General features: G+C 41.4%; 1 protein-coding gene and 1 long non-coding RNA gene across 3 annotated transcripts in view; one reads left to right on the plus strand and one right to left on the minus strand.

The window, feature by feature from the left end:
• The window catches only part of FRK (fyn related Src family tyrosine kinase), a 61,775-nt gene extending 44,871 nt beyond the window's left edge, over positions 1-16,904 (plus strand). Inside the window, exons 6-9 of the mRNA XM_077301589.1 lie at positions 1,561-1,719; positions 3,019-3,200; positions 13,632-13,797; positions 14,528-16,904. Coding sequence (XP_077157704.1) covers positions 1,561-1,719; positions 3,019-3,200; positions 13,632-13,797; positions 14,528-14,742 — 722 coding nt within the window. The 3' untranslated portion in view covers positions 14,743-16,904. The remainder of the gene's footprint in view (positions 1-1,560; positions 1,720-3,018; positions 3,201-13,631; positions 13,798-14,527) is intronic.
• LOC143819691 (uncharacterized) lies at positions 1,339-21,848 on the minus strand. 2 transcript variants are annotated; one of them, XR_013225043.1, is made up of 5 exons: positions 20,814-21,848; positions 12,907-13,125; positions 6,882-6,941; positions 3,046-3,208; positions 1,339-1,450 (listed from the first exon to the last, which is right to left on the minus strand). It is a non-coding gene; the product is annotated as an uncharacterized LOC143819691 (long non-coding RNA). The 2 variants fall into 2 exon arrangements; XR_013225044.1 differs by having other exon boundaries at positions 6,906-6,941; positions 20,814-21,844.
• Between the last annotated feature and the right edge of the window lie 5,168 nt (positions 21,849-27,016).

A 27,016-nucleotide genomic window follows, 5' to 3' on the forward strand; every position in this document is an offset into this window, starting at 1 on the left:
TGTACACCTATTCGTTGATTAAAACAAACATCCCCGGGAGAAGGGAGGGGGAGGCAGGTGCGAGTGAGAACATTGGAGGTGGAGATAGCACTTCTTCGGCTCCCTACATTTCTTTAGTGTGTGGCTTGTTGGTTGCTTTCCTTTAGTTGGCGCTTTTTAGGTTTATGCCATTCCTCATCTAGTGTTTTAAAATGGAGGATGTAGCTAGCGGTTTGCTGCTTGGACACTGGATGTTGGTGATGTCATGCGAAACGCAAAAAATGTAGTGTCTTCACCAGGTAAGCGTGCAGAAAGACCCTACATTTTTATATATTCTACTTAGTTAAAAAATACTTTATGTCTCTCAAGAGAACCTGCTTGATGGGGCTTACAAAATAAAGCACTATAAAAATATTAAAATGTTAATTAAAACACAGACACAGCAAAACAACAACAACCCAATAAATAACTGAATAGCCAAGTTTAATTAATAGCACACTATAAAAACCGTGTTAAAAGGTCAAGCCCTTCATTACAACCCTGGGTAAACAAAAATGTTTTTGCTTGGTGCCTAGAAGAGAATAGAATAGATCCCAGGCATGCTTCAAGAGGAACAACATTCCATAGGCAACTACTGAAGAAGCCTTATCTCTTGTTGACATTTGACTCACCAGTGAAGACAGGTGGGTTAAGATCTTAGCAGGCAGGCTGGACAATATGGGAGGAGCTGTTCCTTCAGGTACCCTGGCCCCTCACCATTTAGGGTTTCAAAGGTAGGATCCAGCACTTTTAATTGTCCCTGGATACAAATGGGCAGCCAGTACAGATTTTTCAGTAATGGAGTGAAAGGAGCCCTGCATTTCACCTTGAAGGTAATATTAAAATTTGCTGCAGGAATGGATCCCTACACTGATAGGAGGTCTCATACTGAATAACAGGATGTGGAGACATTTTCAAAGGACACAAAGACACCAGTTGTTTCCAACTGAAAATATGTTTTTTATTGGTTTTCCTGTGACTTCTTATATGTTCTTTTGAAGTCTGACTTTCTCTGGGCACTCAACAAGTTTACTGCATGTGTAGCACAATGTTGAATTTTCTTTTTTTTTGCTCTAAAAATTACACTAAAATGCTAAGTCATAAACATGTTGTATCCCAAGGTAAAATGAACTGAAACAATGTCACTTTGAAGTGATGAGTAAGTTACTCATTAGGGCCAGGGTCCATGGCTAGAAGCATTGAAAATAGACAACTGAGATGCTGAAGATTACTACCCCATTACTGATAATTTTGAATATCGAGGGGCAGTGGCACAACTGGTAAAAGTAAGCCTTTAGACATAAAATAATGAACATCAGCTCTGGTTATTAGTTATTTTTATTAAACTTGAAAAATTCATAATATGAAACCTTTGTTCTCCATTTCCATAGATTTCTTTCTGGAATAACTTAGATATTTGCAATGACATGTTCTGCAAAGGAAAGAAAAGTGGCCATAGTCATTTATTCAAGACTGCGGGGCAGACAAGAATGGCCTTTAATAACACAGGCTAATTTTCTTTTGTCGCTGTTCTCATTTCAGGCTCAATGGATCCAAAAGACTTCCTGAGGGAAGCACATATAATGAAGAACCTGAGACACCCAAAGCTTATACAGCTCTATGCTGTTTGCACCTTAGAGGATCCAATTTATATCATTACGGAGCTGATGAGACATGGAAGTCTGCTAGAATACCTCCAAAGTAAGTAGGATGCATTTCATTTAGCAACATAGTGTGGAGCTAGCGCTACAGAAAATGCATTACAAATGAAGATGAACAGATCACTAAACTCTGATGGGATACTAAGACTATAGTGGTTGGTAAAATTACAGAGAAGAAAAATGTGCCTGGATTTCACAGAATGGCCAGGTCATCTCCTTACAAATAATAGAACATCATCTATGGTTGTAATGATATGCTTGCCCTTGCTTTCCTGTTTGGTAAAGTCTCATCATAACTTTGCAAAGTAGTTGATGTTTAAGAGCAATTTTTATTTATTCATTTCTTTTAAACATGCAACTAATTTGGAAGCCAGTATGATGTAGTATTTAGAGTTGCCCAGGAAGATTCCAGTTCAAAGACATTGGTTTTGAGTGCTTTGCGAAAAAGAACATTTTACTATGCCTTTGGTAGTCTATGAGCAAAGGTGGTGGCACGCTTTCTTCCATCTGTATTTTCTGTCACTGTGATAGTGTATTTGTTTTTAAATTTATTTAAGTCATTGATTGGGAAAGAGTGAGATAGAAATATTTAAAATTTAATTAAAAATTCAACCATGAAGCTTAATTGATGGCTTCACCAGTCAAGCATCAAAGAGTTGTTGTAAGCATCCAGAATAGGAAGGGACATCCACATACATGGCCTTGATTTCCTTGAAAGACTGGCAAGATCAAAATGCAATAGATAGTTTAACCTAAGCGATAATAGCTGGTCCAAAGCCAGTTAGAGCTTTGTAACTGAACAGAGACCTTCATATAGCCCTCTGGGTGGAGGCAGCCCATCCCGTAGCTTGTAAGCAAGTCAAGGCAGGGGAGGAAAGGCTGTGAACCCCCTCTGGAGCTCCCAGGGACTTCCAGAGATCCACAGACCCTTTGAAATATACCACTTGCAAAACTGCAAGCCATATGTAAAGTGAAAAATAAATATTTTTTTCAAAACAGGCATGCTAGTTAATATAAGCTTTGTTTGGTCTAGAGATATTGGAAATACAAAAACACAATTAGCATCTCTTGATTAAAAAAGCCCTCAGGTTTAAAAAAAAATGAAATATTGGAATGCTGTCTATTATGCAAAGAAGCTATGAGCCTGTACTTTTCTATTTCATATTGACCACTGTTTACCAATTAAACAGTTTTTAATTGCTACTTGTTCTTCTGGTTCTTAAGTTCTTAAGTTCTTAAGTTCTTAAGACTTGTTCTTCTGGTTCTTACCAACCAGCTATCTCAAATCTGTAACTTTTTTCCTCCTTTAAATGATAAGGTATTGGGATTTTTTGTACAGATGATGGAGGTTCTAGGATCCACTTACCTCAGCAGGTGGACATGGCAGCTCAAGTTGCCTCAGGAATGGCTTATCTTGAATCTCAGAATTACATCCATCGTGACTTGGCGGCCAGAAACGTCCTTGTTGGTGAACACAATGTTTACAAAGTGGCAGACTTTGGACTCGCTCGCGTTTTTAAGGTAGTTTTCTGCAATAATTTTAAAAGATATTTTAATATATGAATCATGGAAGAGACTTCTGATCATTTATGCCCTTAGTAATATTAATAATGGGTGCTCATAATGTGGTATAATAGGAATTCTATCTCAAGGGGGAGGAGAACACTCTGGTAATGCTTGTGTTTCTCTTCCCACACTCCCTAGAGGCAGGTAATTGATTGCACTTTCCATCCCACAGTCTTTTTGTGCCTCTGCCTGAGAGAACAGTGGATTTAGAGAACTCCTGAGATTTTCCTTTAAGGAACTTCTTTAGTTGCACTTCGTTCTTTCCTTTCCAGGTTTATGCCTTTCTGTGTGTTTTTCCCTACGTTTAAACAAAACAATACAGAACCTTCGTTCTTCTGGGGCTGTCTCCCTAAGGCTGCCTTCATTCACTGCTTCAGTCATGGCAATGTTGGTGGCTGAAGTCTCCAACCATGGGACCTCCTCCCATGGTTGGAGAGTTGGGGAAGGTAGCGAGGTAGAAAATCCCTGCAGATGTCTACTACAGCAGAGCTCCTGGAGACTGTGAAATGTCCAGCTTGGATAATCTGGCTCAATTTCTGGCAAATCTACTGATGAGCTGGAATGGCCTGTATCGGCAGCCGAGTGATGTGTCAAAAGGAGACAATAGCTCCACACCATGTGGGAAGCCTGGAAAGTGGAGAGTCCTTTGTTGTCCCACCAGGTTTACAGAACTGATTAGAGCATTTTGTCTCCAATCACTTAGAGAAGAAAAAGGAGTTGCTTTACCTCCTAGAACAGATGAGCCATGGCCTCTCACCCCTCCCCCTTCCTCTCCAGCCAAACACCTTTAAATTAACCTAGCTATTCCAGGGCCTCTAGACACAGGAAAAGGCCAGAGCTCCTCTTGGCCAACAAAGGCAACTTCTAAAAATACCCTCCCCATTAGGAGCAATTATTCAAATTTCTCAGACTACAGGTATGTAGTCCTCCTCAAGACCCTGAGTATTCCAGTGCAGATTTAGACTGGTAGCTGGGAAGCCAGATTTAGATAAAGAGGAGTGCCAGCTGTCTGACAACAATGAGGTCCCTCAACACAGCAAGCCAGCTTACTGCCATTTTTCTCACAAGAAGCTCCCTTCTCTACTACAGAAAGCACTACAAATCCTACAGCTTTCTACCCCTAAGATAGTAATTCCCAAGGAGGAACTTTTATTTACAAGAACAAAATACCAAGGAAAATAAAATCTAAGAAACAACGTTTCACTTCCAATACACTTTTGAACTGAGGTGAGGTCCTATACCTACCCTGCTGGAATCTTTTAGTTACTAATTTACTATTTTCAGTTTGTTCCAAGCAGCTCTCTGACAGTTCCCCTCAGTCAGAAAAACCCTTTCCCCTCAGCCCTTAAGCCTTCTCAGCTGCTAAACTCTGTCCTTTTTGCATTGCCGTTTTCCATTCTCTTGCTTGCAACCTTCCACCAGCTCCCAGTGACTGATCTTAGGGAGAGGCTGAAGGTCACAGTCACCTCCCCTAGATCAGGCATTCAGGGACATTCAGGATGCTATCCAGTGTCTCTCCAGTGAGTTCTTAATTGGCTTCCAGAAGACTCCTGCCCAAGTCATCACACATTGGGGGCAGTGACAGATTCCAGTAAAAAAGTGTTTCTTCCACTAGACAGAACAGAGAAGATTGTTGAGACTGTGAAACAGGCTTGCTCTGCAAAATCAAGAGTATGATCTGAGCACATCTGCTAGGCTGCATGATTGCAACTATTGAAATTGTCCCTTGGATCCAGACACACTTTTAGTACTTCAGTGGAAGTAGTTGCTTACATCAGAGGTTCATATTCGTAGGGAAACTATTTCAAGTGACCACAGACCTACAGATCACAACAGATACCAACTAGAGGTGCACATGAATGTAAAAAATGGAAGTTTGTGGGGGGTTGTGGGTACATCACAAACCTTGAAACCTGAACTTGCATGGACACCCCCCCCCCCCCATGTTCATGAATCTTTGGTTCACTTGAGTTCACTAACTGTTTAGCTGTTTCCTGAGGTGCTATGCATGTGAAATTCACTGTGGAGCCCCCTGACTATATCACCTCATTGTGGACATGGTTTCTGGGTCTTGTCCAGTATCCACCCTTCTCCCCTTTGGCCCTGGGAGGTGGCCATCCACCCACCTACTTTTCCATGTCATAGCTTTAGAGAGGAGCATGGTTTCCTATGGACTTAATTGATCATGACTGAAATGGGTGTTGGGAGCCCCCATGGGGGCCAAGTGGTGGCCACACATATGATCGTGAAGGTCCACAAGCTTGGAGGGGCCTGGATAGGGTGTAGCTCCCAACACAGTCCCTGGGTCCTGGGTCAGGTGCTCTAACTTTCCACCTATCTACCTACCAACCTAACCAACTGTCTACCTGCCTACCTACCCAAGTACTTGCCTACCTAACCAACTGTCAACCTGTCTACCTAACCAATTATCTACATGCCCACCTGCTCCACCATCTACTCGCCTATCTAACACCTGCTGAGCATAACCACCTACAAGCACCAGACCCAGGGCCCAGAGAGTATGGTGACAGCTATAGCACATGCTCATCCTGCCAAGCTTGTAGACCCTCCTGGTCACCCCCCATTCCACAGGCACACCATCCAGATCCATCGTGCAGAGGACACAGCAGCCCTCCTCTCTCAGGAGTCATTGTGATGAACTCTGGAGCATGACTGGTAGCTGGGAAGCCAAGCAAAGGCAGAGATGCCTGACCATCTCCAGGTGCTGAGGCATGGCCAAGTATGCTTTTGTCAGCTCCCTCCTGTGGGAGGGGGCAGCCACAGCTCAACTGTGAGACAGCCCTAATATTACTGCTTGGTCAGAACAGCTTTATCAGTGCTGTGGTGAGCCCAAGGTCACTCAGCTGGCTGCATATGGGGGTGTGCAAAATCGAACCCGGCATGCCAGATTAGAAGTCCACACTCCTAACCGCTACACCAAGTAGCAGCTCTGTGAGGGTATTTGAAGTTAGCAAAATGGTACAAAGATAAATGAGAATACATCCTTTCCCTGTACCCCATACTCCAGATCCTAGTTGAGCCCACCCACAGGTACTATATATCAGTAAAATCTCTTGGAGAAGTCATTCGTGGATTTCTCAGGGTCTTAATTAGTGAAATCGAGTTGACTGCCCTAGAGGAAAGCCACAGCACCCAAGAATAAAACCTCCACATTCAACATCCAAATACGGGCAGCCAGTAATACAGTTTCGTATTTTATCTTGTAAGTGAGCTTTCCAGGATAGCATTTTTTTTCTTTTGCTGTTACTGGAGACTTAGCAGCAACAAAGAACATTGGAGGAATCAGGAAAAATATTTCTTGTGTGGGCCATGTAAATATCTTAAGCTGAAAGTAACAGGAAAAATCCCACCTAAGAGGTCTGTGAGTCACTACAGTGAATACCTCAAAATGTGTATGTTCCTCTTGTTTAGAGGTGCAACAAAAGCTCATTTTGTTCAAGACATGCTGGTATGAATGTTCCCACTACAGCATCAGGGAAGAAGTGGAACTAACCTTCACTTTCCTCTCACTAAATATCTTAGGAGACAAAAAAGGAAAACTTTGCTGTTTCTGTTCCAGCCCCATTTTCCAGGAACCCTCTGTGGGCATGTGAAGGTTACCAAGCTTGAACTTACGTACAAAACATAGGCTCACTCTACCTATTAGGTGACAGATGGTAATCAACAGTCTCTTACCTAAAATTTATAAGGAAACAGAAATCAATACTCGGATGACCTTTCAAGAACTTCCTTTTGATACCATTAGTTATAAGATAAGATGCTGATAATGTCAGTAATAATGCTCTATTTTTATGACATAATATTAACAATCATAATGGCATCAAAGCTTTCAAATGATCATGCGTTCTTCATTGTACATTAACGTTCCCTTTATTATGAAAGCCAGGATGAGATCCCGAGCCTTCAACAGTGTATTTATGAAAACAGGAGAACTCCTCCAGGTGTAATTGCAGGACTAGTGGTAGAAATCTGGATTCCAGGTGAAGAAATTGGGCAAGATAATAGCAAGAGGGACTTGTGAGGTCAACAGTTTAACGAACACCAATTTGTAGTACAAATTGGTTCTGCAGAAAGCATGATTGAAAACTGCATGTGAAACAGATAATTCAAGAAAGCCAAGCCACAGCACAGAAATCAAGCTATGCATATATGCAGCCTACTGTTAATGTTAATTAAACACATTAGGAGGTATTCTAGAGCAGGGGTAGTCAACCTGTGGCCCTCCAGATGTTTATGGACTACAATTCCCATGAGCCCCTGCCAGCAAACGCTGGCATGGGGCTCATGGAAATTGTAGTCCATGGACATCTGGAGGACCACAGGTTGACTATCCCTGTTCTACAGTACATTTATTCCTTTACTAGGGGCAAAGCCCGTTGTATCCAAGAATACAACGGGCGCTAGAGCTTGGCAGTGGGAAGAGGAAGGGGAGGAGTTGTCCAGTCTGTAAGGGCATGGGGTTGAATGTGTGTGTTGTGTGGGAGGTTGTGGTGGTGTAATGGCAAATTGAGGGCATGGGTGTGAAGATATGAGTGTGGTTTGGAATGTTTGTTGAGTGTGGGAGAAGACTGACCTTTGGGAATTGTGGCATAGTGGTTACAGATGAGCTTTCCAGAGCCATGTCTTCAGATATGTGAAGGGAAAATCAGACTGGAGACTCTTCTTAGTGGAAGATTACATGGCAAACAATTCCTCCCAGTTCTGTGTCATCTCCCTTCTTGTGGGAATTAGGCCACCGACACCGAAATGCCCCTCTGCCCTAATACACATGGGGTGGTCACAGTACATAGGTGTCCACCCTGTTCCTTCTCCATTTTTTCGCTGTTGATAAAATGTTATGTGCCCACATGCTTCTTTCATGGTTGCTCCTTAGAAGAATGGATTTTTGTAACCTGTTGTTTACTATCCAAAGGAGTCTCAACGCAGTTTACAAACACCTTTTCCATTCATCTCCCCACAATAGTCAACCTGTGAGGTATGTGGAGTTGTGAGAGGTCTGAGAGAACTGGGAATGGGCCACAGTGACCCAGCAGGCCTAGGGTGTCTCAAAGCATTTTCCAATAATCTTCCCTTCCTCTCCCTCTCACTATTTACAGTTTCAGGCTGTAAGTATTTATTTAGATCTTCCTGCACTTTCCAGACTCACAGGACTGATGCTGGTCTGCCTGTCTGTGCCCCAGAATACAAACAGTTGCTGATAAGGGCTGGCCATAACCCATAGCCCAGGAGGGACACTCCTGCACCACTCCCTACCAACTGCAGGCAAAAATGGCTCATTTGAAGGCTGGACTCTGAGGCATTGTACGATTTTGAAGTCCCACCTCCAAACCTCCAGGAATATTTCCATCCCAGGGGTAGCCAACCTACAGGTGTGGCCTGGAGGGCTCCTGGAATTACATCTCACCTGCAGAGTATAAAGATCAGCTCCCCAGGCAGAAAGGGCTACTTTGGACAGGGTTGTGGTGGAGAAGAAACATTTAAGGCCTCCCGCACAGGTTGTTGTTGTTGAATTGAAAGACTTGAGGCCTACTGCACAGGGTTGTTGTGCAGATGAAACAGGAGACAAAAAAAAACAGTTTCTTCTGCAGAATAACGCTGTACAGTGGCCTCAAATCTGCAGAGAGTTTCAAAGAAGAAAGACACATGGCTTGGCTGTGTCTAACCCCCGGCCAGAGCAGTATTTTAAGTGAGAAGGGGCTTTTCTGTGGCATCCCTGTCAGCCAACTGTTTGGCAGAAGTGGAAAGTCCCCCCCCCCTCAAAAGAAAGGTCCTCAGGCTCCCCTGCGTTGCTCTTGGAAACGCCTCCTTCCCTCAGTTAGGGCCTGTCATGGGTTCCTTTGCAGCAGGTTTTAAGGGGGGGGGAGCACTCTGCAGCCTCCTGCCAGCTCTGTCAGGGTTCTGAGGCAATTTACAGTTGGACAAGGCAGTTAGGACAGCCTCGGGGCAAAAAGGGCTGGTGCAGCCTGTCCAAGCCTCTATTCTCATCCCCCTATTCTCATCTACTGACGTCCTCTCCCTTTGGTGGTCAGGAACAGACTGGCAGCCATTTCTCCAGATTGCCCCTGGCTGGATGGAATTTTGGTCTGTCCTGGTAAGGGGCCAATCAGAAGGCACTTTGCGCCTTCCGATTGGCCCCTTCGCTTGTCAGTCCAGGGTCATGGGACCAATTGTTGCCCTTCCCCATCACGGACTGAGCCCACCCCAACACCCCTTAGTGTTTTATTAAGAGGGAAAAGATAAGGATAGGGAATGTTTACAGTGCAATCATATTCACAGTTACTCCAAGGGTAACTTGAATTCATTCAACATGCAAACATATCATGTTTGACACATGATTTGTTTGCCTCCTATACTTGGAGCTGAACCAGTGTCCGCTAGGTTTGCAGCTACACAGTACTGTGGTAGCAGTGTTTTGTTTCCTTGTCTTGCAGGCACTTGTGTATTTGCATAGTAGGTGAAATTGATTGTGAATGGTTGAGTCAGGGTAATACATGGCATTGGAGGGTAACTGCACCTCCTTAAGGCTGTGCAAAGAGGCCCATACATGAAACAACAGGGATAATCGAGACTTAAATGAATACTGAATAGTAAGACTCCTTTCAAAAACTGAGTGTTTATAATCCCTGGCTGTTGGATAGATCTGTTTACTTTTTATTTATACAATTGACTGTCAAGCAGTGTGTAGTGATGGACTGGTCTGTTGGGGGGAGGAGAAATCTCACTGGGCTATGTAAGGCCGTTTATGCTTGAAATGCTGCTGATTGCATTGCACTTTAATCTTTGAAAAAGCAAGCAATAACCCAATGAATAGGCTTGCAAATGAACCTAACAATTGGTAAGAAATGGTTCTCTGTTTGTGACCAAAAAGAAGAACATGAGCAGAACTTGAGGGGGAGGGGAGTGTTCAAGCATCCCTCATTTTAACACTCCTAGACTGGAGTAATTCTGGATAGAGCTGCTCAAGCTTGGCATTGGGGCTGGATTTGGGAAATCTGAATAGCCCAGGATCAAGCAAAGCTGAATAGCCCCTGCAGACCTGGGTACTGTCTGCACTCACAATTTTTTCCCACCCTTGATCCTGCCAAGTTCTGATCAATCTGAACCCAGATCTTGCAACGGATCTGTAACGTTCCTTTTTTTTCTGACTCAAAACAGATTTCACTCAGACACTCTCTTCTGCACTTGAATTGTTCCAGATGTCAATCTCCTTCCTGCTTGATGGGGGGGTGGCCAGGTGTGTGCCAGTGCTTGCAGGTGCCTTTTACCTAGAGTACAGGAGGAAGGACAGAGGTTGTGTGAGGCTCCAGCTGGCATTGAAGGGCTCCCCCTCCCTCCCTCAGTTTGAGCTGTTAATTGGCCCTTTGATTCCGGCAGGAGCAGGGCTTTTAATTCTGGGCTTTGCATTTTGCACTCCAGTGCTTCTTGTGTTAAGAGATGCTTAACACTTAACACTTTCTTTTAAAAAATGATTGCAAATGTGTGTGTGTGTGTGTGGGGGAAACATCAAAACTCTTTACTGGCACACTGTCCATGCTGGAGGTGGGGAAAGAAATTCCAAAGGCATCTGCACCTGAAATAGAATGCTTGTAGGCCCACGTTTCTTCACTGAAACAGAGAAAATCCACTCTTGGATATGCCAGAGAAGAACTAGTGTGCAGATGGGAGAAAAAACATGAGTGTCATCAGAGCGTAAATTGGGATCAGATGCAGAAAAGCCCAGTGCAGATAAGCCCCTGGCCAGTCCTGTTGCCTCCTTCTTCAATACTTCCAATGGGCAGTATTGTGGGAAGAGGAAATTGGTGAGCTAGCACTGATAGTCGTTGTAGCTGTAGCTCCACTCCTTCACACACAGCCAGCTTGGTGACCTTGGGCCTGTTACAGTTCTCACAGAGGTCTCTCAGTCCCATCTACCTCACAGGGTGTCTGTTGTGGGGATAGTGAAAAGTGGAGTAATTCTTCCTGTAACTTTGAGACTAGAATGCAATAATACACTGTATAAAAATTAACCATCAGATAGTCCCATTAATTTGAACACAGTGTATATAGGATATATAGGCTATATATTCTGTAAAGCAGGGGTCCCCAAGCCCCGGTCCACGGCCCGGTACCGGGCTGCAAAGGCCATCATACCGGGCCACCAGCGGCCGTGCCTGCCTCCCCCCCTGCAGTGAGGGGGGGAGAAAGAGGCCGGCACGGCAGCCGGTGTGGCAGCCGGCGCGGCAGCGACGCTAACACGCACGCGCGGAACTGCTGCGCATGCGCGTTTGCGCCCCCTGGTGGCCAAAACGCGCATGCACAGCAATTGGGCATGCGTGTTTATGAGCAACTGCGGCAGCCGGGCCGCTGGCTCTCCCCCACCCCCGGAGGCGGTCCCCGACCAGATGAAGGTTGGGGACCGCTGCTGTAAAGAACCAGGGGACTTTTTATAAATGAATGAACATGTTCTATATTGAAAACTCAATATTTGGAAAATCAATCCAGCTATTTCAAAATAGGCCAGAGAATCAATGAAGTCAAATAAAACCTTAGTGGAAAAATATTGTACCATCATCCCCAGGATTTATTTAAGAATTAAGAAATATCAGAAAGCATTCCCAAATAATTTTGCAAAAAAAAATCTTAGAAAGTTGGTCTGAGAAGGGAAGAAAACCTCAATTACAAGTTAATAATTTTCCTTTTATTTCCCAATGGTTGTCAGCTTTCTTTGCCTAAATTAATTGGTGCCCCTTTGAACCAATATATTAATTTAAATCTCTTGGAGTCTGTATTTTTAGTCCTGGAACTGTTTAAGAGATGATTATCAAAGTCAATGGCCCTTTGGTACCAGCAATTAATCACCAAACAAAGGTTCTCGAATGCATTAGCTCCTGCTGTTGCCTTGTCTTCTTATGAAGGAGAGACACGAGTCCTCTGTCTGTGGTGCCAGCAAGGGCCCTGTGCTGTTGTCATTGCCAAATTCTGGATTTGCAATAGTAAGGCCCAATTAATCAAGGGCATTTCAATATTGCATGTGTAGTTGGCAAAGAAGGGCTAGCAATGAACAAATAGAGATTCTAACTTCCAGGTTCAGTTTGGCAGAGCACATCTCTAAGTCTCATGGAATCCAAGGACTTGGTCCACAATGAAGCAGCAATTTTAAAATAATTAGTGATACAATGTAATATAATTAATGATAAGAGGGAAGGCAGCATGGCATAGCACAGTTTTGTTAGATTACAGATGCTAAGCAGGTTTGGTATTTTGAGGAAAGACAACCAAGGAAGACTAAACTCTGCTTTTCACTTGTCTTGAAATCCCATTGCTGGGGTCGCTATAAGTCAACTGCAACTTTATGAGCCCACACACACACACAAAGGAGAAGAGGAGAAGCACTGATATAATCTACTTTGATTCCCTGTTGCAGAGAAAGGTGGTGTATAAATTGAGTAAATAAACAATATTTAGATTTATAATCTTCTATACCATCTATAAAATGCTAGAGCATAGAGAAGCCTTCTAAAATCAGGAATCCACAAACTGAAAGTTCATGGAAAGTTTGTGTGAGTTGGTCGGTCATGAAGTTCAGCTTGTAAACAATGAACCAGCCAAAATTTGTCACAAACTTTACTTCATGAGCCACTTTGTACCCATCTCTACTCACATCTCCAGACCAATCTTCTTTCTCTCAGGAGTAAGCTGTGAAGGCTCCATTCTTCTTCATTATGGCAACTCTAGAACAGTGACCATCCTCCCTTCTGGAAATTACTCCTGATTGACTAAGTGCCATTGTATCCTCCTCCCTTAATAGCAGCTGTAGTGGCTTTTCTTATTCTCTTTCCTGTTCACTGGGATTGCAGTTTCAAAAAAAACTCTTGATATCCTGAAGGGTGAAGGAGAGAAATAGTGGAGGGGATGACATAATATTGGAGAGTAGTGCTAAATAATGCTCACAAGTGAAAAGTTAAGAGTATATTTCAGACAGACTACCAGATTTGCACATATAGGAATAATTTCCCAAAGATAATCCAAGCAACTAATAAACTATAGCAGGAAGAGAGTTTAAGACCACATCTTTTTGATGTGGAGCAACTTCTGGCATGCCTCCTTAAACGGATATGAATACAGACATAATGGGACTATTTGGGATAGCTTTCAGTTCCTAAGGCATCACTAGAGGACATGATTTCTTCATATTCTTGTGCTGTGTTGAATTCCTCTCTTTTTCCACATATTTTTCCCTTTTTTGTTTCTAAAGGCTAGCTTTACTTCTTTCATAATGTAAATATAGCCTATGAAATGGAAAGGTCCCCAAACAATCTAATCCTTCAAATCCAGCAGTTATAATTTGACATTGAAGTGTGCTTTTTTTTTTTTTGTATTCAATAGCTAGAAAATGAAAATGTATATGAAGCCAAACATGAAACAAAACTACCTGTGAAATGGACAGCTCCTGAAGCAATTCGCTCCAGTAAATTCAGCATTAAATCAGATGTGTGGTCATTTGGAATTCTTCTTTTTGAAATAATCACATATGGAAAGATGCCTTATTCAGGTGAGTGATTTGAAATATTTTCTCCCTGGGACTGGGCGTTCTTCTGTGTTCAACAGATTCTTAGGTCTGGCAAATATATTTTGTGGGTTCCATGACTTGCTTAACTGGAACCATTTCAGTTTTTCTCATTTTGTAGGAAGGGGGGAATCATCCTAAATTAATAATATCTTGCTAGCAAGGTAGGAAGAGAATAAAAGAAACATCATACTTTTATCAGTTCTTTATGGCCTTGGACCCACATATTTAAAGGATTACTTCTCTCAGTATGATACTCTGTGACAACTGTATTCTTCTGATCGAAGTCTACTAAAGCTGGTATCTTGTATCTCTAATCCCGTTCTAGCATTTATTATATGGCATGTCTTAGATTAGGGCTGTCCAAACTGTGGTTCTCCAGATGTCCAAGGGCTCATGGTAATTGGAGTCCATGAACATCTGGAGTGCTATAGTCTGGCCACCCTCGTTTAGACTCTTTTTATTGCATTGATTTCTAACTTTGTAATCCAGTCTTATTACGCTGTTTGTTATAGATTTTATATAGCTCCTTAGTTTTAAATTTTAAGTGAGAAAGGGAGATTATAAATATATCAACACGGGGATTTTAGAGACTGAAGACTCCACAAGAGAATACGTTGAAAGTCAATGATATTTGCAGGATCACGATCCACTTCCAGCTTAAATGATCACTCTGCATGGTTTACAATATCAGTCTTTTAAAACTCCAATCTAGGTTTGATGGGCTATCAAGTCATCCAGAGATTGGATCAAGGGTACAGACTTCCTCAGCCTGAGAACTGTCCTCAAGAGCTCTATAAAATCATGCTACAGTGCTGGAATGCTGAACCTCAGGAACGGCCAACTTTTGAAACATTGCATTGGCAACTGGAAGATTATTATGATATGGATTCTATGTCCTATATAGATTCAAACAGTATTGTAAAATGAACTGAAAAATATTCCTGCTGATAATTTAAGGAGAATGCCCCCCAGATAATTGTTTCTTTAGAAAATGTTTTATTTTTTTATTTCCTTTTGCTAAACATGTATTTCCAGCATCCTTTGCTAGAAAGCACTCTCTGGATGACAGAGTATATATCTCCAGCATGTTTACAGTCTGCTTCATGCAGCAGTTGAAACAGACTCTTACCTTTGAAAGCTCACAACATAGTAAATTGGGTAAGGCACTACAAGTTATATTGGATAACAGACCCATCCAGAGACTCCGATGCCTCATCAACTCCAATAGTGGTGGAAAATAAATCCAAATAATAAATAAAGAATAAAATAATAGAGATTGGGGAGACTTATGATGTCAACCTAACTCCAGTCTGGCTCCTGACATGCCTCTGACACTACCCATTTCTACATTGGTGCCACACTAACATCAGCCCTGTACAAGTGAAGTTTGGCACTGCTGTATCTTCAGGGTCACTGTGGAATTCTACAAGGTATCTTTGAATCATGTCTCCTAAACCATCCTGCAGTATTCAAACAGCAATGAATCTTAAGAAATGCATATCTACTAAAATTTGTGATGATACAAGATTGCGATAGCAATAGTTTAAAGAAATTGAAAAGACTGGATTTAAAAAATAATATCTGCGCTGTTCAATGACAATAAATAGAATAATGTATTATTTAAACAAGAGATAGCAAAAAAATACAAATCAGTACTGGATAATCTGCTGCACAACAGGCATTGCAAGATTGAACTTTTTAATATATGACTGATTGTTAGTTCCTCTTCCTAGTTAGTTACTTTATCAGCTAAATCTCATCAATCAGTTATTATGAAGGAATTTGATTGCTAACATGCACAGCAGGATCTGTGCTCCAAAATATTTCCTTTTTTTCTCTTTTCTTGTAGCTAAATACCTTGTGACTATACATATTGGGAAAGCATTAATATTCTGTTGAATCTACGTTTTTTAAAAAAAGAAATGTCTGCAATTGACTGTTTTAGTATCAGATGATAAGCCAAAGTTGAGAAACTTTGACCTGTGGTTTGTAATTCATGTATTTAAAAAAAAAATTAAAGATGAATTTCCCTGTACCACTGTTATAGAACTGTGAATTTAAAAAGAAATTGGGTGGGGTTCTATTTTGCATTTCATTCAAAATGTGATTTTATACATAAAGTTCATATGAATGGGCTTGATAGGGAATCAGACCACTAGTTCATCTAGTGCAGTATTATTCTTATTGACAGCAACTCTCCAGGATTTAAAACATCTTTCTATTCCAACTGAACCTGGGACCTTCTGAATTGCAAGCATGGGCTCCCCACTCAACCAGAATCTGGCTGTCCTCAGCTATCATCCCTCCCTTGGATTCCTCAAACATTGTTTTTGTCTGACCTAAGGACTTGCCTCAACCCTACATGGATTAGATCTAGATGTCAGCTACCCATCACAACTGCTGTCTGGATTCTGGTCTATGGCGTGGGACAAGAATCAAGTGTAAAATATAGATATTTTGATTCTCTTTTCCTTATACTGTGACACCATGAAAAGAACTGAAAATAACATACAGAGCAATTAACAGCAATATGCAATTGGTTCATGAATTTTACTTGTAGGCAACTTGTAAGCTAGTGAACTTTTGTGTTTAATACCAGGCCTTGATTGGGTGAAAAATGTGCTTACTTATGGTATAATGTCTAGACTGAATTCTTCCTATTAGATGAGGTTTTTCTTTCAATCTATTTTGCAATAATTTCTGTTTTATATGTCAGATAACTGCCAGTCTTGATTTGAGCGTCATTCTAGCCCAGGGGTAGTCAAACTGTAGCCCTCCAGATGGCCATGGACTACAATTCCCAGGAGCCCCTGCCAGCATTCGCTCCTGGGAATTGTAGTCCATGGACATCTGGAGGGCCGCAGTTTGGCTACCCCTGTTCTAGCCTATGATTTCCAGAACAGACTACCCCTGTTCTAGCCTATGATTTCCAGTTGGAACATACTCTAAGAGTGGTTGAACTCCCTGAACTTGGTTTCTGAGGCCTTTTGTGATCAAGGCTCTGCCTAAGCAAAATGTTATCCTTGCTTTCCCTGAAAGATCATAGAATAAAGTAATGCATTTGGTTATGAAACATTTTATTTAACAAAGTATCTCACTTTTCTTTTGCCTCTTTAATGGAATATGAAAGAGAAAAGTTTAATTTAAAATGTTTTTTAAAATGTCCTCATGCCAGTTATGCTAGGACATGTTATAAAGAATGATCTTGAAACGATCTTGTCCATAATGAACAAAACTTATAGGCTGGGCCAATGATCTGTTTACTGTCACAGAACTGTAAGCCACAGAGAAGAATGCTTGATTGAATGCTTCCCTATATCAAACCTCTGTCTTTGATAAACAGCAGGCTAGGGATGCTATTCCCCAAGTGGGACTTAGGGATGTCCTGGTTTTACAGCTCTTTTCCAGGCAACCCAGCTCTGTCCCATGGAGGAAATGGCTTCTTGGGAGGGTGGACTCCATAGACTTGCACTTTACTGAAATTCCTCCCTGCCTCAAATCCTGCCCACTCCCAGCTCTGCCTCCAGTTACCAGGTATTTCTGAACCCAGAGCTGGCAACCCTATAGGAGGCCCGGAAGAGGGATTCTAGCAAATTCTTTCATAGTCTTTTATATAGTAAGTGTGGAGACTAGGACCGTTTATGCACTGGAAGTTTCATGCTGGGCTGCAGGTTGGAGTTTTAGTCATGGCAGGTTGCTCCACCTCTTCCTGGATCCACATGGGGGAGCATTTGGCTTGGTGCACCTCATCTGTCCCCAATCTGTGCTCCTGCATGGGAACTGGGGGAGTGAAGTTCCCAGTGCATAAACGGTCTAGGTCACACACAGAATTCTCCACCTGTATCCTGAAGTGATTTCAAATCCCCTGGGCCAGATGAAATGCACCCGAGAGAACTTTCTGGAGAACTTTCCAGAGAACTTGCACAGCCCTTATCCATCATCTTTGGGACCTCTCTAAGGACTGGAGATGTCCCGGAGGACTGGAAGAGAGCAAACATTATTCCGATCTTCAAAAAAGGGAGGAAGGATAACCCTGGAATCTACAGACCATTGAGTCTGACCTCTGTTGTGGGGAAGATAATGGAGCAGATATTAAAGGGAGCAATCTGCAAACATCTGGAGGACAATTTGTTGATCCAAGGAAGTCAGCATGGATTTGTCTCCAACAGGTCCTGTCAGACCAACCTGGTTTCCTTTTTTGACCAAGTAACAGGTTTGCTGGATCGTGGAAATTCGGTTGATGTCGTTTACTGGGATTTTAGTAAAGCTTTTGATAAGGTTCCTCATGATGTTCTGATGGATAAATTGAAGGAGTGCAATCTGGATTTTCAGATAGTTAGGTGGATAGGGAATTGGTTAGAGAACCGCACTCAAAGTGTTGTTGTCAATGGTGTTTCATCAGACTGGAGGGAGGTGAGTAGTGGGGTACCTCAGGGCTCGGTGCTCGGTCCGGTACTTTTTAAACATATTTATTAATGATCTAGATGAGAGGGTGGAGGGACTGCTCGTCAAGTTTGCAGATGACACCAAATTGGGAGGACTGGCAAATACTCCAGAAGATAGAGACAGAGTTCAACGAGATCTGAACACAAAGGAAAAATGGGCAAATGAGAACAAGATGCAATTTAATAAAGATAAGTGTAAAGTTCTGCATCTGGGTCAGAAAAATGAAAAGCATACCTACTGGATGGGGGATATGCTTCTAGGTAACACTGTGTGTGAATGAGACCTTGGGGTACTGGGATTGTAAGCTAAACATGAGCAGGCAGTGTGATGCAGTGGTAAAAAAGGCAAATGCCATTTTAGGCTGTATCAACAGGGGCATCACATCAAAATCACAAGATGTCATAGTCCCATTGTATACAGCACTGGTCAGACCACACCTGGAGTACTGTGTGCAGTTCTGGAGGCCTCACTTCAAGAAGGACATAGATAAAATTGAAAGGGTACAGAGGAGAGCGACAAGGATGATCTGGGGCCAAGGGACCAAACCCTATGAAGATAGGTTGAGGGGAATGTTCAGCCTGGAGAAAAGGAGGTTGAGAGGGGACATGATAGCCCTGTTTAAGTATTTGAAAGGTTGTCACTTGGAGGAGGGCAGGATGCTGTTCCCGTTGGCTACAGAGGAAAGGACGTGCAGTAATAGGTTTAAACTACAAATACAATGATATAGGCTAGATATCAGGAAAAAAAATTTTCACAGTCAGAGTAGTTCAGCAGTAGAATAGGCTACCTAAGGAGGTGGTGAGCTCCCCCTCACTGGCAGTCTTCAAGCAAAGGTTGGATGCACAATTTTCTTTGATGCTTTAGGATGCTTTGGGCTGATACTGCATTGAGCAGGGGGTTGGACTAGATGGCCTGTATGGCCCCTTCCAACTCTATGATTCTGTGATTCTGTGATTCAGTTTTACTAAATCTCCTCCAACCCTTTCACTAATCAGGCAGCTTGCTTTAATTAAACGCATCTAACAGAATCTGGTCAAAGAAAAAGAGAGGCTTGTGTGTGAAAGAAAGGAGGCAAGCATGCTGAATTTTGACTAAGTTCTGGAATCAAATTTATTCAGCCATCCATCTGGTTCACTGGATCACATTGGGCCAGTTACTATCTGGCAGCTTAATGTTTCTCGGTGTTTTATTGTGAAGCTATATGAGAAGTAGGTCAGGGACTCTGCACAGAGTTCTGGTCTTTATTTCCTAACCTGTGTCATCCATGTTGTGTAGACAGCTGTTTTTGAGAATGATATAGCAAAGGGATCTTTTGTACAAAGAAAAAAGTTTTTAAAAATCCCATTATGCCAATGCGACCCAGCTGTAATCCGTTAAGGCAAATTGCATAGTTAGGTGACATTTCTCTACATCTGCATCCATTAAGGTTTTTGCAACTGAAAAATAAAAATTGAAAAAGAGGCAGGGGGTTGGATGTGGAAGGATGTTGTTTTATACCCCAAACTAATGATCAGCACAAATGTCTGCAGGGTAGTCAAAATAGGCAGCCTGTAAAATAGCCAAATGCATCCTTGAGAGATATGGATTATGTATTTGGAGCTGTTTGAAATGTAATATTACTTTCATAATGGCAAATTTATTTATTTGGGGAATGGTATATGCCTTGAAATATCTGGGTTTACTATGAGTACATGTGAGATATTAGATAAATAGAGATCCCATTCCAGAGATTTGCAAATCAAGTGAGAAGCTTGCAAACCAAGATGAAGATCTCATTCCAGAGGCTTGCAAAACATGTCTCTGCTGCACTGGAGGACACCTTCATTTTCTGTATGGCACAGCTGACTAAGTCTGCCACTCAGCAAGTAAGATGCATCTTGTTCTTCGTGTTTAGGGAATATATAAGGTGTCTCTGTGAACCAGATTTCCCATTTATTTAATTTGGCTGTTCAGGTTGAGTCAGAAATCCAAATCTCCTGAAAAAAGCCAAGCAAATATAAGAGCCCAACATTGCTTCTTTGCTGGTCACCTAATACTATGACCATTCATATATCAGCTCTGACTACTGTTCCAGATTGGAATATTACCATCTTATGACTTCTGTGGACCAGGAGTGTACCCTTGATATGTGTGAATATGTCAGCTTTGGCTCTCGGTTTCTCAGTCCTCTCTCTTGCCACTCTTGATTCTGTTCTGCATATGACCAAGCTAACCCCTCATCTTCATTTCAAGACTGGAAAACACTGAAAGGGCAACATTTTAAAAGCTCCCCCCCATGGTATTAACTTACATTCCCTTAGCTACTGTTCAGTTATCAAAAACTCTTTTTTCCGATGTGTTTTCCCTAGGATCGTTTATGTCATTTCAGCAGTGAAAGATATTTTAGTAAAAGCAAGATCCCTTCAAAAACTTCAGGATACTCATCTAAGAAAGAGCATAATAAATTCTCTAGACAATAAAGGTCAATGCTTAAAGGCACAGGATCAAGTACACAGGAATTGAAGGAGAAAGAGGAATCCAATCCAGGAAAAGTTATTCATGTTTAAACTTACTGGGTCATGAAGAACTTCTCTCAATATGAACTTATCACAACTCTGTTCTGGTGGATTGTACCCCAAATGCTGAGAGGACTGAAGAGTGTATAGAAAAAAAATAAGAACTTTTTATTTAGAATAAAGGGAAAATACTATATATTACAGAACTGATATTTGTAGGAAGTGGCATATGCAGTCTAAAACAGATTTTTCATCTCAATTTTCACTGTTCAATATAATCTAATATTGGACTTGATTTTCGTCTGAATTCTTCTGATTTATTGATGTGTTAAGTGTTGCCATTGCCTCATATTCCATCAGTTTATCTAACCAGTCCATCATGTCTGATAAGAATTCTTTTTTCCATCTTGATGTATAAAGGATACTAGCAGCTGGGGAAATATTTATGCTATGCTTTCCTGCTATAATTATGATCAATGGAAGAACAAGCCACAAAGTGTTTGTTGTATAACCCTGAGATTAGAGCATCCATGCTTTCTAATCAATGGGCCTGTCTTTTATATAAATATGTTTATTATATTTATATGTCAGCTGTCCTTCATAATGGAAGTCAAGATGGTTCCCAGGTAATGCTCTATCTAGGCTGTAACCAGGCTTAGACATATTAAACAATAGGAAGGTTGCTGTCTTTTATTGTCTATAACCACACATGCAAATATCTGTGAACAGACCAACCACTCAAAATGTAGCCCTGAAGTCTGAGCAACATGATAAGTGGACCATGAAGAATATCTTTTGTGAAATGGGAGTACTTCAGATTAACTTGAAGTGCTACGGAAGGCCTTTTAATAGCAATTATTAAACTCTCCAGTAGGTGGAAGCACAGATTGCTGCCTTTGAACAAAACGAACTCTAAGAACAGACACCTTTCTTGACATCATGCTGATGTGTTTGCTCACTTAGAAAATCAAACCTGGCAGTTGCAAAAGATGTAACTACTATAACATGCTGATTTTATACGTATCTGAAAAGAATTATGTTTATCTGTTACTAATACCTTAAAACTGCAAGTACAGTAAATCAGAGGTGTTGTTCCTTCCCCCACACACAAGGCAACAAGAGAGACTTAGATGCTTCTAGCATCTAAATTCACACCATAATGCTCCTTTGAGCTACACTGGAATGTTTGGATGCAATTTTTTATGTGCAGGGGAACGGACATCCTATTTCAGGATCATTGGGTTCCCATGCGCAACTAATTGCATGCTACTGGGACCCACAGAATTTGTATAACACGTAAGAAATAAGACACATCTTTAGGAACCATTTCAACATAAAACATATTCAGAGGGCAAAGATAACATATTCAGATTGAAGGATAACTGTAATTGGCTCCTTTCCCCCATACCATTAAGGCATAATTTACAAGTAAATACTGTACAAAGTGTATAATGAAGCCTTAGAACCAGACTTGAGAAAATGTGCTCCATTGCTTATTTCTTGGACCCTTTCTTAGTTTTTGTGTCAGAAGTCAGGAAGGTTTTAAGCATTAAATTGCTAATGTACTTTTCAGCAATATAATTTAAATATGGTACAAGCATCAAATATTGATTCTGAGTTAACTTATGACTGATATCTAAATCATAATGATAGCATTTCCTAAAGCTAAGCCCTGCTGACCTCCATATTTTATTGTCTTTTATATTTTATAAGTGAAATTAAACTGCTGTCACAGAATTAAGTTGCATAATTATATGCTATGATTATAAATTCATTTCTACCAATGTAAAAAGGCATTAGAAGAATTTCTCAGATCCTCTGAGTAGTCTCCCCCAGATTTGTTAACTGAGTGAAATTTTCCATTTTCTTCTCTGGAATTGTTTCGCTTCAATTAATGAACAGCCCCTTCTCCTCCCATCAGATAATCAGCTTTGTCAGCCTTGTTCACATTTTTTGGTGAGCTGTGGAAAATTTCTTATTACAGAGTTCCAATATAAAATCTTGTGTTTTTTCCCCTTCAAATAAAAGCCCTCCAATTGTGACATCCTTGAACAATAACAAAGAGTTGTTCGTGCCTATAATGCTGGATAAAGGAAAGGGAGAGAAAAAGATACCAAATAGTTTTCTGGCTGAAGTGACAGCCACAGAAGAGTCCTTCCCTCCAGTGAAGTAAATCACAATGGCAATTTCCCTCCTCGGTCATATTTAGGTTAATATGAGGAGGTATACAAAGCCAACCATAGAATTAAATGGAGCTACAGATTAGGTATTTCTTCTTAATATCTTATTTTTATAGGCCCAAGCTTTCACAATTGCAACCCAGTGAAATGAACATTGTGTTGATATATACAAATGGGTAGCCGTGTTGGTCTGAAGTAGCAAAATAAAAGTCCAGTAGCATCTTTAAGATCAACAAAGATTTGCTTGCACTCGAAAGCTCAGGCCCTGATTTTATTGTGTTGATATGGGTTTGATACTAACTGATGGCGTGATCTTTCATCATTTGACAGTCTTGATTCTGTCAGTCACTCATACACTCACTCATAATGTTTGTTGAACAGGCACTGATATACATTTTACAATGAATTAAAAAAATACAACAGGCTCATGCTGAAAGCCATTTGTTCTGTTTGTTTCTACTGTCAAGTAAATAGTTGATTCGATAGCCATGACAACTATACCCTAGCTCACTGCTCTGGATAGGGTTGGGCGCTTTGGCGTCCAAAGCAGCCGTTCATGCCTGAAGCAGCCAGCGCCACAGGGGGGGGGGGGAGGAGAGGTGTGGCCGCTGGTACACACACGCAGGCACAGAGCTCCTGCTGGCGCGCTGGTGCCTGTGCCTCCCCCCCCCTGTACCACGGCATTGGCTGCTTCAGGGACAAATGGCTGCTTTGGAAACCAAACCACCCAACCCTAGCTCTGGATGCTGGTTTTGATTCTCCCAACTTCCCTTTTTCTTCTCTTAGTAGTCCCTTTCTTTCTCTGTTGCACCATCTGTCCCACCCAGCTGTTTAAATGCCTATATTTACCTGACACGCTCAACTGCCATTCTCAACTGTAAAATTCCATTTGAAGTGCCTCTCTGTCAAGGTTGTATGAGTAGGCTAACACATTAACTATTCATTGTTGGTTATACCTGCTCTTAACATTGCATCTCTTCTATGATTATTCTAGTTTTGATATTCGTTAGATTAGAACAGGATACACTGGAAGCCAAAATACTAGAAGCAGAGAACATAACAACAGTAGCACTGAGAACAGCAATACTAGAGGGCTACAGCAGGTAGGAAGGGAGGCTGCAGCTCAGCATTTTGAATGCAGAAGGTCCTCTTGGCAGATAAACACATCAAGTACTATATGTTGTGAAAAACCTCTCTGCCTGAGACCTTAGAGCAGGGGTAGTCAAACTGTGGCCCTCCAGATGTCCATGGACTACAATTCCCATGAGCCCCTGCCAGCATTCGCTGGCAGGGGCTCATGGGAACTGTAGTCCATGGACATCTGGAGGGCCGCAGTTTGACTACCCCTGCCTTAGAGGGATTTTTCCAGCCTAAGGAGACAACACTAATATAGACCAATGGACTGACTCAGTAGCTCTCTATGTATGTCATTATGTCAACTGAAATTAATAGATAGAAAGGGAGACTGGGTACAAACATGCTGTCTCCCCTCATCTCTAACATGTGATCACTGGCTTAAGAACACAAGGCCAATGTGTATATGAATTGTGTGCTTATAGATTCTCTCCATGATCAGAAATGCTGCTACTTTAAACAGCTGATCATGGTAAAGAAGCCTGTGTGTACACATTGCCTATGTTCCTAGACAGGTTGCTCACAATTAATTGCACATAGTTGAGAAACTGGATTGGTGCACTCATACCCTACCTTCTCTATGTGCATTTATTGAAATGTGTTGTATATAGAGAGCTAGTATTAGGCCACTTCACATGTCCAATTTCATAAAGTATACATGATAAATGTTGGAGTCTGATCAACACTGGCTATAGAGATATGGCCAAAGGAACATAAATCATGAACATATCACCCAGTTGTTGCCCTAATATCAAACATGGGATAAGTTAATAGGACTGAAAATAGGAACAATGAGACCCCACCCTCCCCCCCAAAATTGAGAGGGACTACCACCATCTTTCACTATTCTGGTGAAAAGGGTTACATATTTCTTCAGCCACCTTACTTGAAGCACTGCTTTTATTTCAGAAGATAGCTTGAACATTCAGGCATCATGCAAAAGAGTACAGGATGGGTGACATGTGAATTTCAAATCTGGAGAACAGTCAGGTTGTTCGGTAATTTGACCATGAAGGTATTTAGCTGATATCCTGAATGCTTTGAAAGTGTCTTATTCACTCTAGATAATGTTTTGCCAAAATCATTTGACTATAGCTTTAATTCTCTTGATTTTAACATATGCCCACTGTTTGACCTGACCTCTCTGATTAAAATTTAATACATTTTTCTGTTCACTTCTTCAAATAAAGGAGTGGATAAAGAGGGGCACAAAGGTACACATGCAAACAATTTTTCAGTATCCTATCTGAAGCCTGTCCGCACTACAGGCTGAAGAATCCTGGAAAAAAAGTAGAGCAGAAACATGCTGCTGTAAATTATTCAACTGATTCTGCCATTTCTGGAAGCAGGCAGGATGGTCTGCCCATAAAACATTAACATGACATTTCCAAGTAGTGACAGGTGGTTTGGGAGAAGGTTTACGAATGAACAGAGCAGTGCTTGGGGGGAGCACAGAAATTTGCTCAGCTGTAAACAAACTCACGCCCCTTTGCTTATTCCCACATACATGTCTCACTGAATTTTGAAAAAGCTTGTGAGAACATTAACAGACAAAGTATGACTTGCACATAAATTTAATGTATGGTTTTGTGTTGGGATAGCCAACGTGTATTTTATTTCCCCTCCCCCATTTTATGCTATTTGCTCTTCTTCAGAACCTAAACATTCTAAAGAGTATTCAGTCATTTTGACTGAAAAACTGGAGCCTTGGTTCAGTTATAGCTGCCCTGTTTCCCAAAGTGCTATTTGAAAAGAACAGATGCAAGAAAAGAGATGACTATTTTTTAACCTCAACAGACAGTAGAGGGTTGTCCAATTCCCTGGCCTGATAATCACATTTTTCAAGAGGGCAGCCTTACGGCAATGTCAGATGCCCTTCTATTTAATGATGGTTCAGTTTCTTAGAACTAAAATATTACATTGGACAGTCTGAAGATAGACTTCCAATCGAGCAAAAACTCTCAGCGGATATGCAATACTAGAGAATGCTGTTATCTGCCAAGACTTGTGGAACTGAAGGTTTAATAAGTCTCTTTAACTTCATATACTGAGCTAGGATGATATTAGCATTTTCTCCACTTTATCTCCTTCTATACAATAAAAACAAAATGGGAGATGTCAGATGTGCTTCAATCCTGAGATCTTACCATTGATGTCCTCCTGGTCATATAGAATACGGGAGGTAGCTGTTAGCAGCTATGTTTCTCTTTTATGTTTATAATGCTTGCTTGTCACTCCTATTATTAGAGTAGTTTCCATGCTCCTGCTGGAAAAGTAACTATTGGAGACAATGGCCCATTTAACTCATTTGGGCCTCATCTAACTACACCACTGAGGAAACGTTTGGAACAGGAGCCTGAGGAATGAGGTCAGATTAGGAATCCACAAGAGATTTTAAAAGAACAAATTTAATAATATTTAAGCAACAAATTCAAGACAATCCCTAGAATCATGGTTTATTTGTCTGAAATTTCAAAACTTGTCATTTTTTATGCTTTTAAAAAGAACAGTTAATTTTACCGAATTAGATCAACCTTAGCAGAGGTTTCTTAATTTTCTGTAATCTTTTAACAGGTGGATTGTAAACTAAACATGAGCAGGCAGTGTGATGCAGCGGTAAAAAAGGCAAATACCATTTTGGGCTGTATCAACAGGGGCATCACATCAAAATCACAAGATGTCATAGTCCCATTGTATACGGCACTGGTCAGACCACACCTAGAGTACTGTGTGCAGTTCTGGAGGCCTCACTTCAAGAAGGACGTAGATAAAATTGAAAGGGTACAGAGGAGAGCGATGAAGATGATCTGGGGCCAAGGGACCAAGCCCTATGAAGATAGGTTGAGGGACTTGGGAATGTTCAGCCTGGAGAAAAGGAGGTTGAGAGGGGACATGCTCTTTAAGTATTTGAAAGGTTCTCACTTGGAGGAGGGCAGGATGCTGTTT

Source organism: Paroedura picta, chromosome 1, assembly GCF_049243985.1.
Source record: "Paroedura picta isolate Pp20150507F chromosome 1, Ppicta_v3.0, whole genome shotgun sequence".
Classification (NCBI taxonomy): domain Eukaryota; kingdom Metazoa; phylum Chordata; class Lepidosauria; order Squamata; family Gekkonidae; genus Paroedura; species Paroedura picta.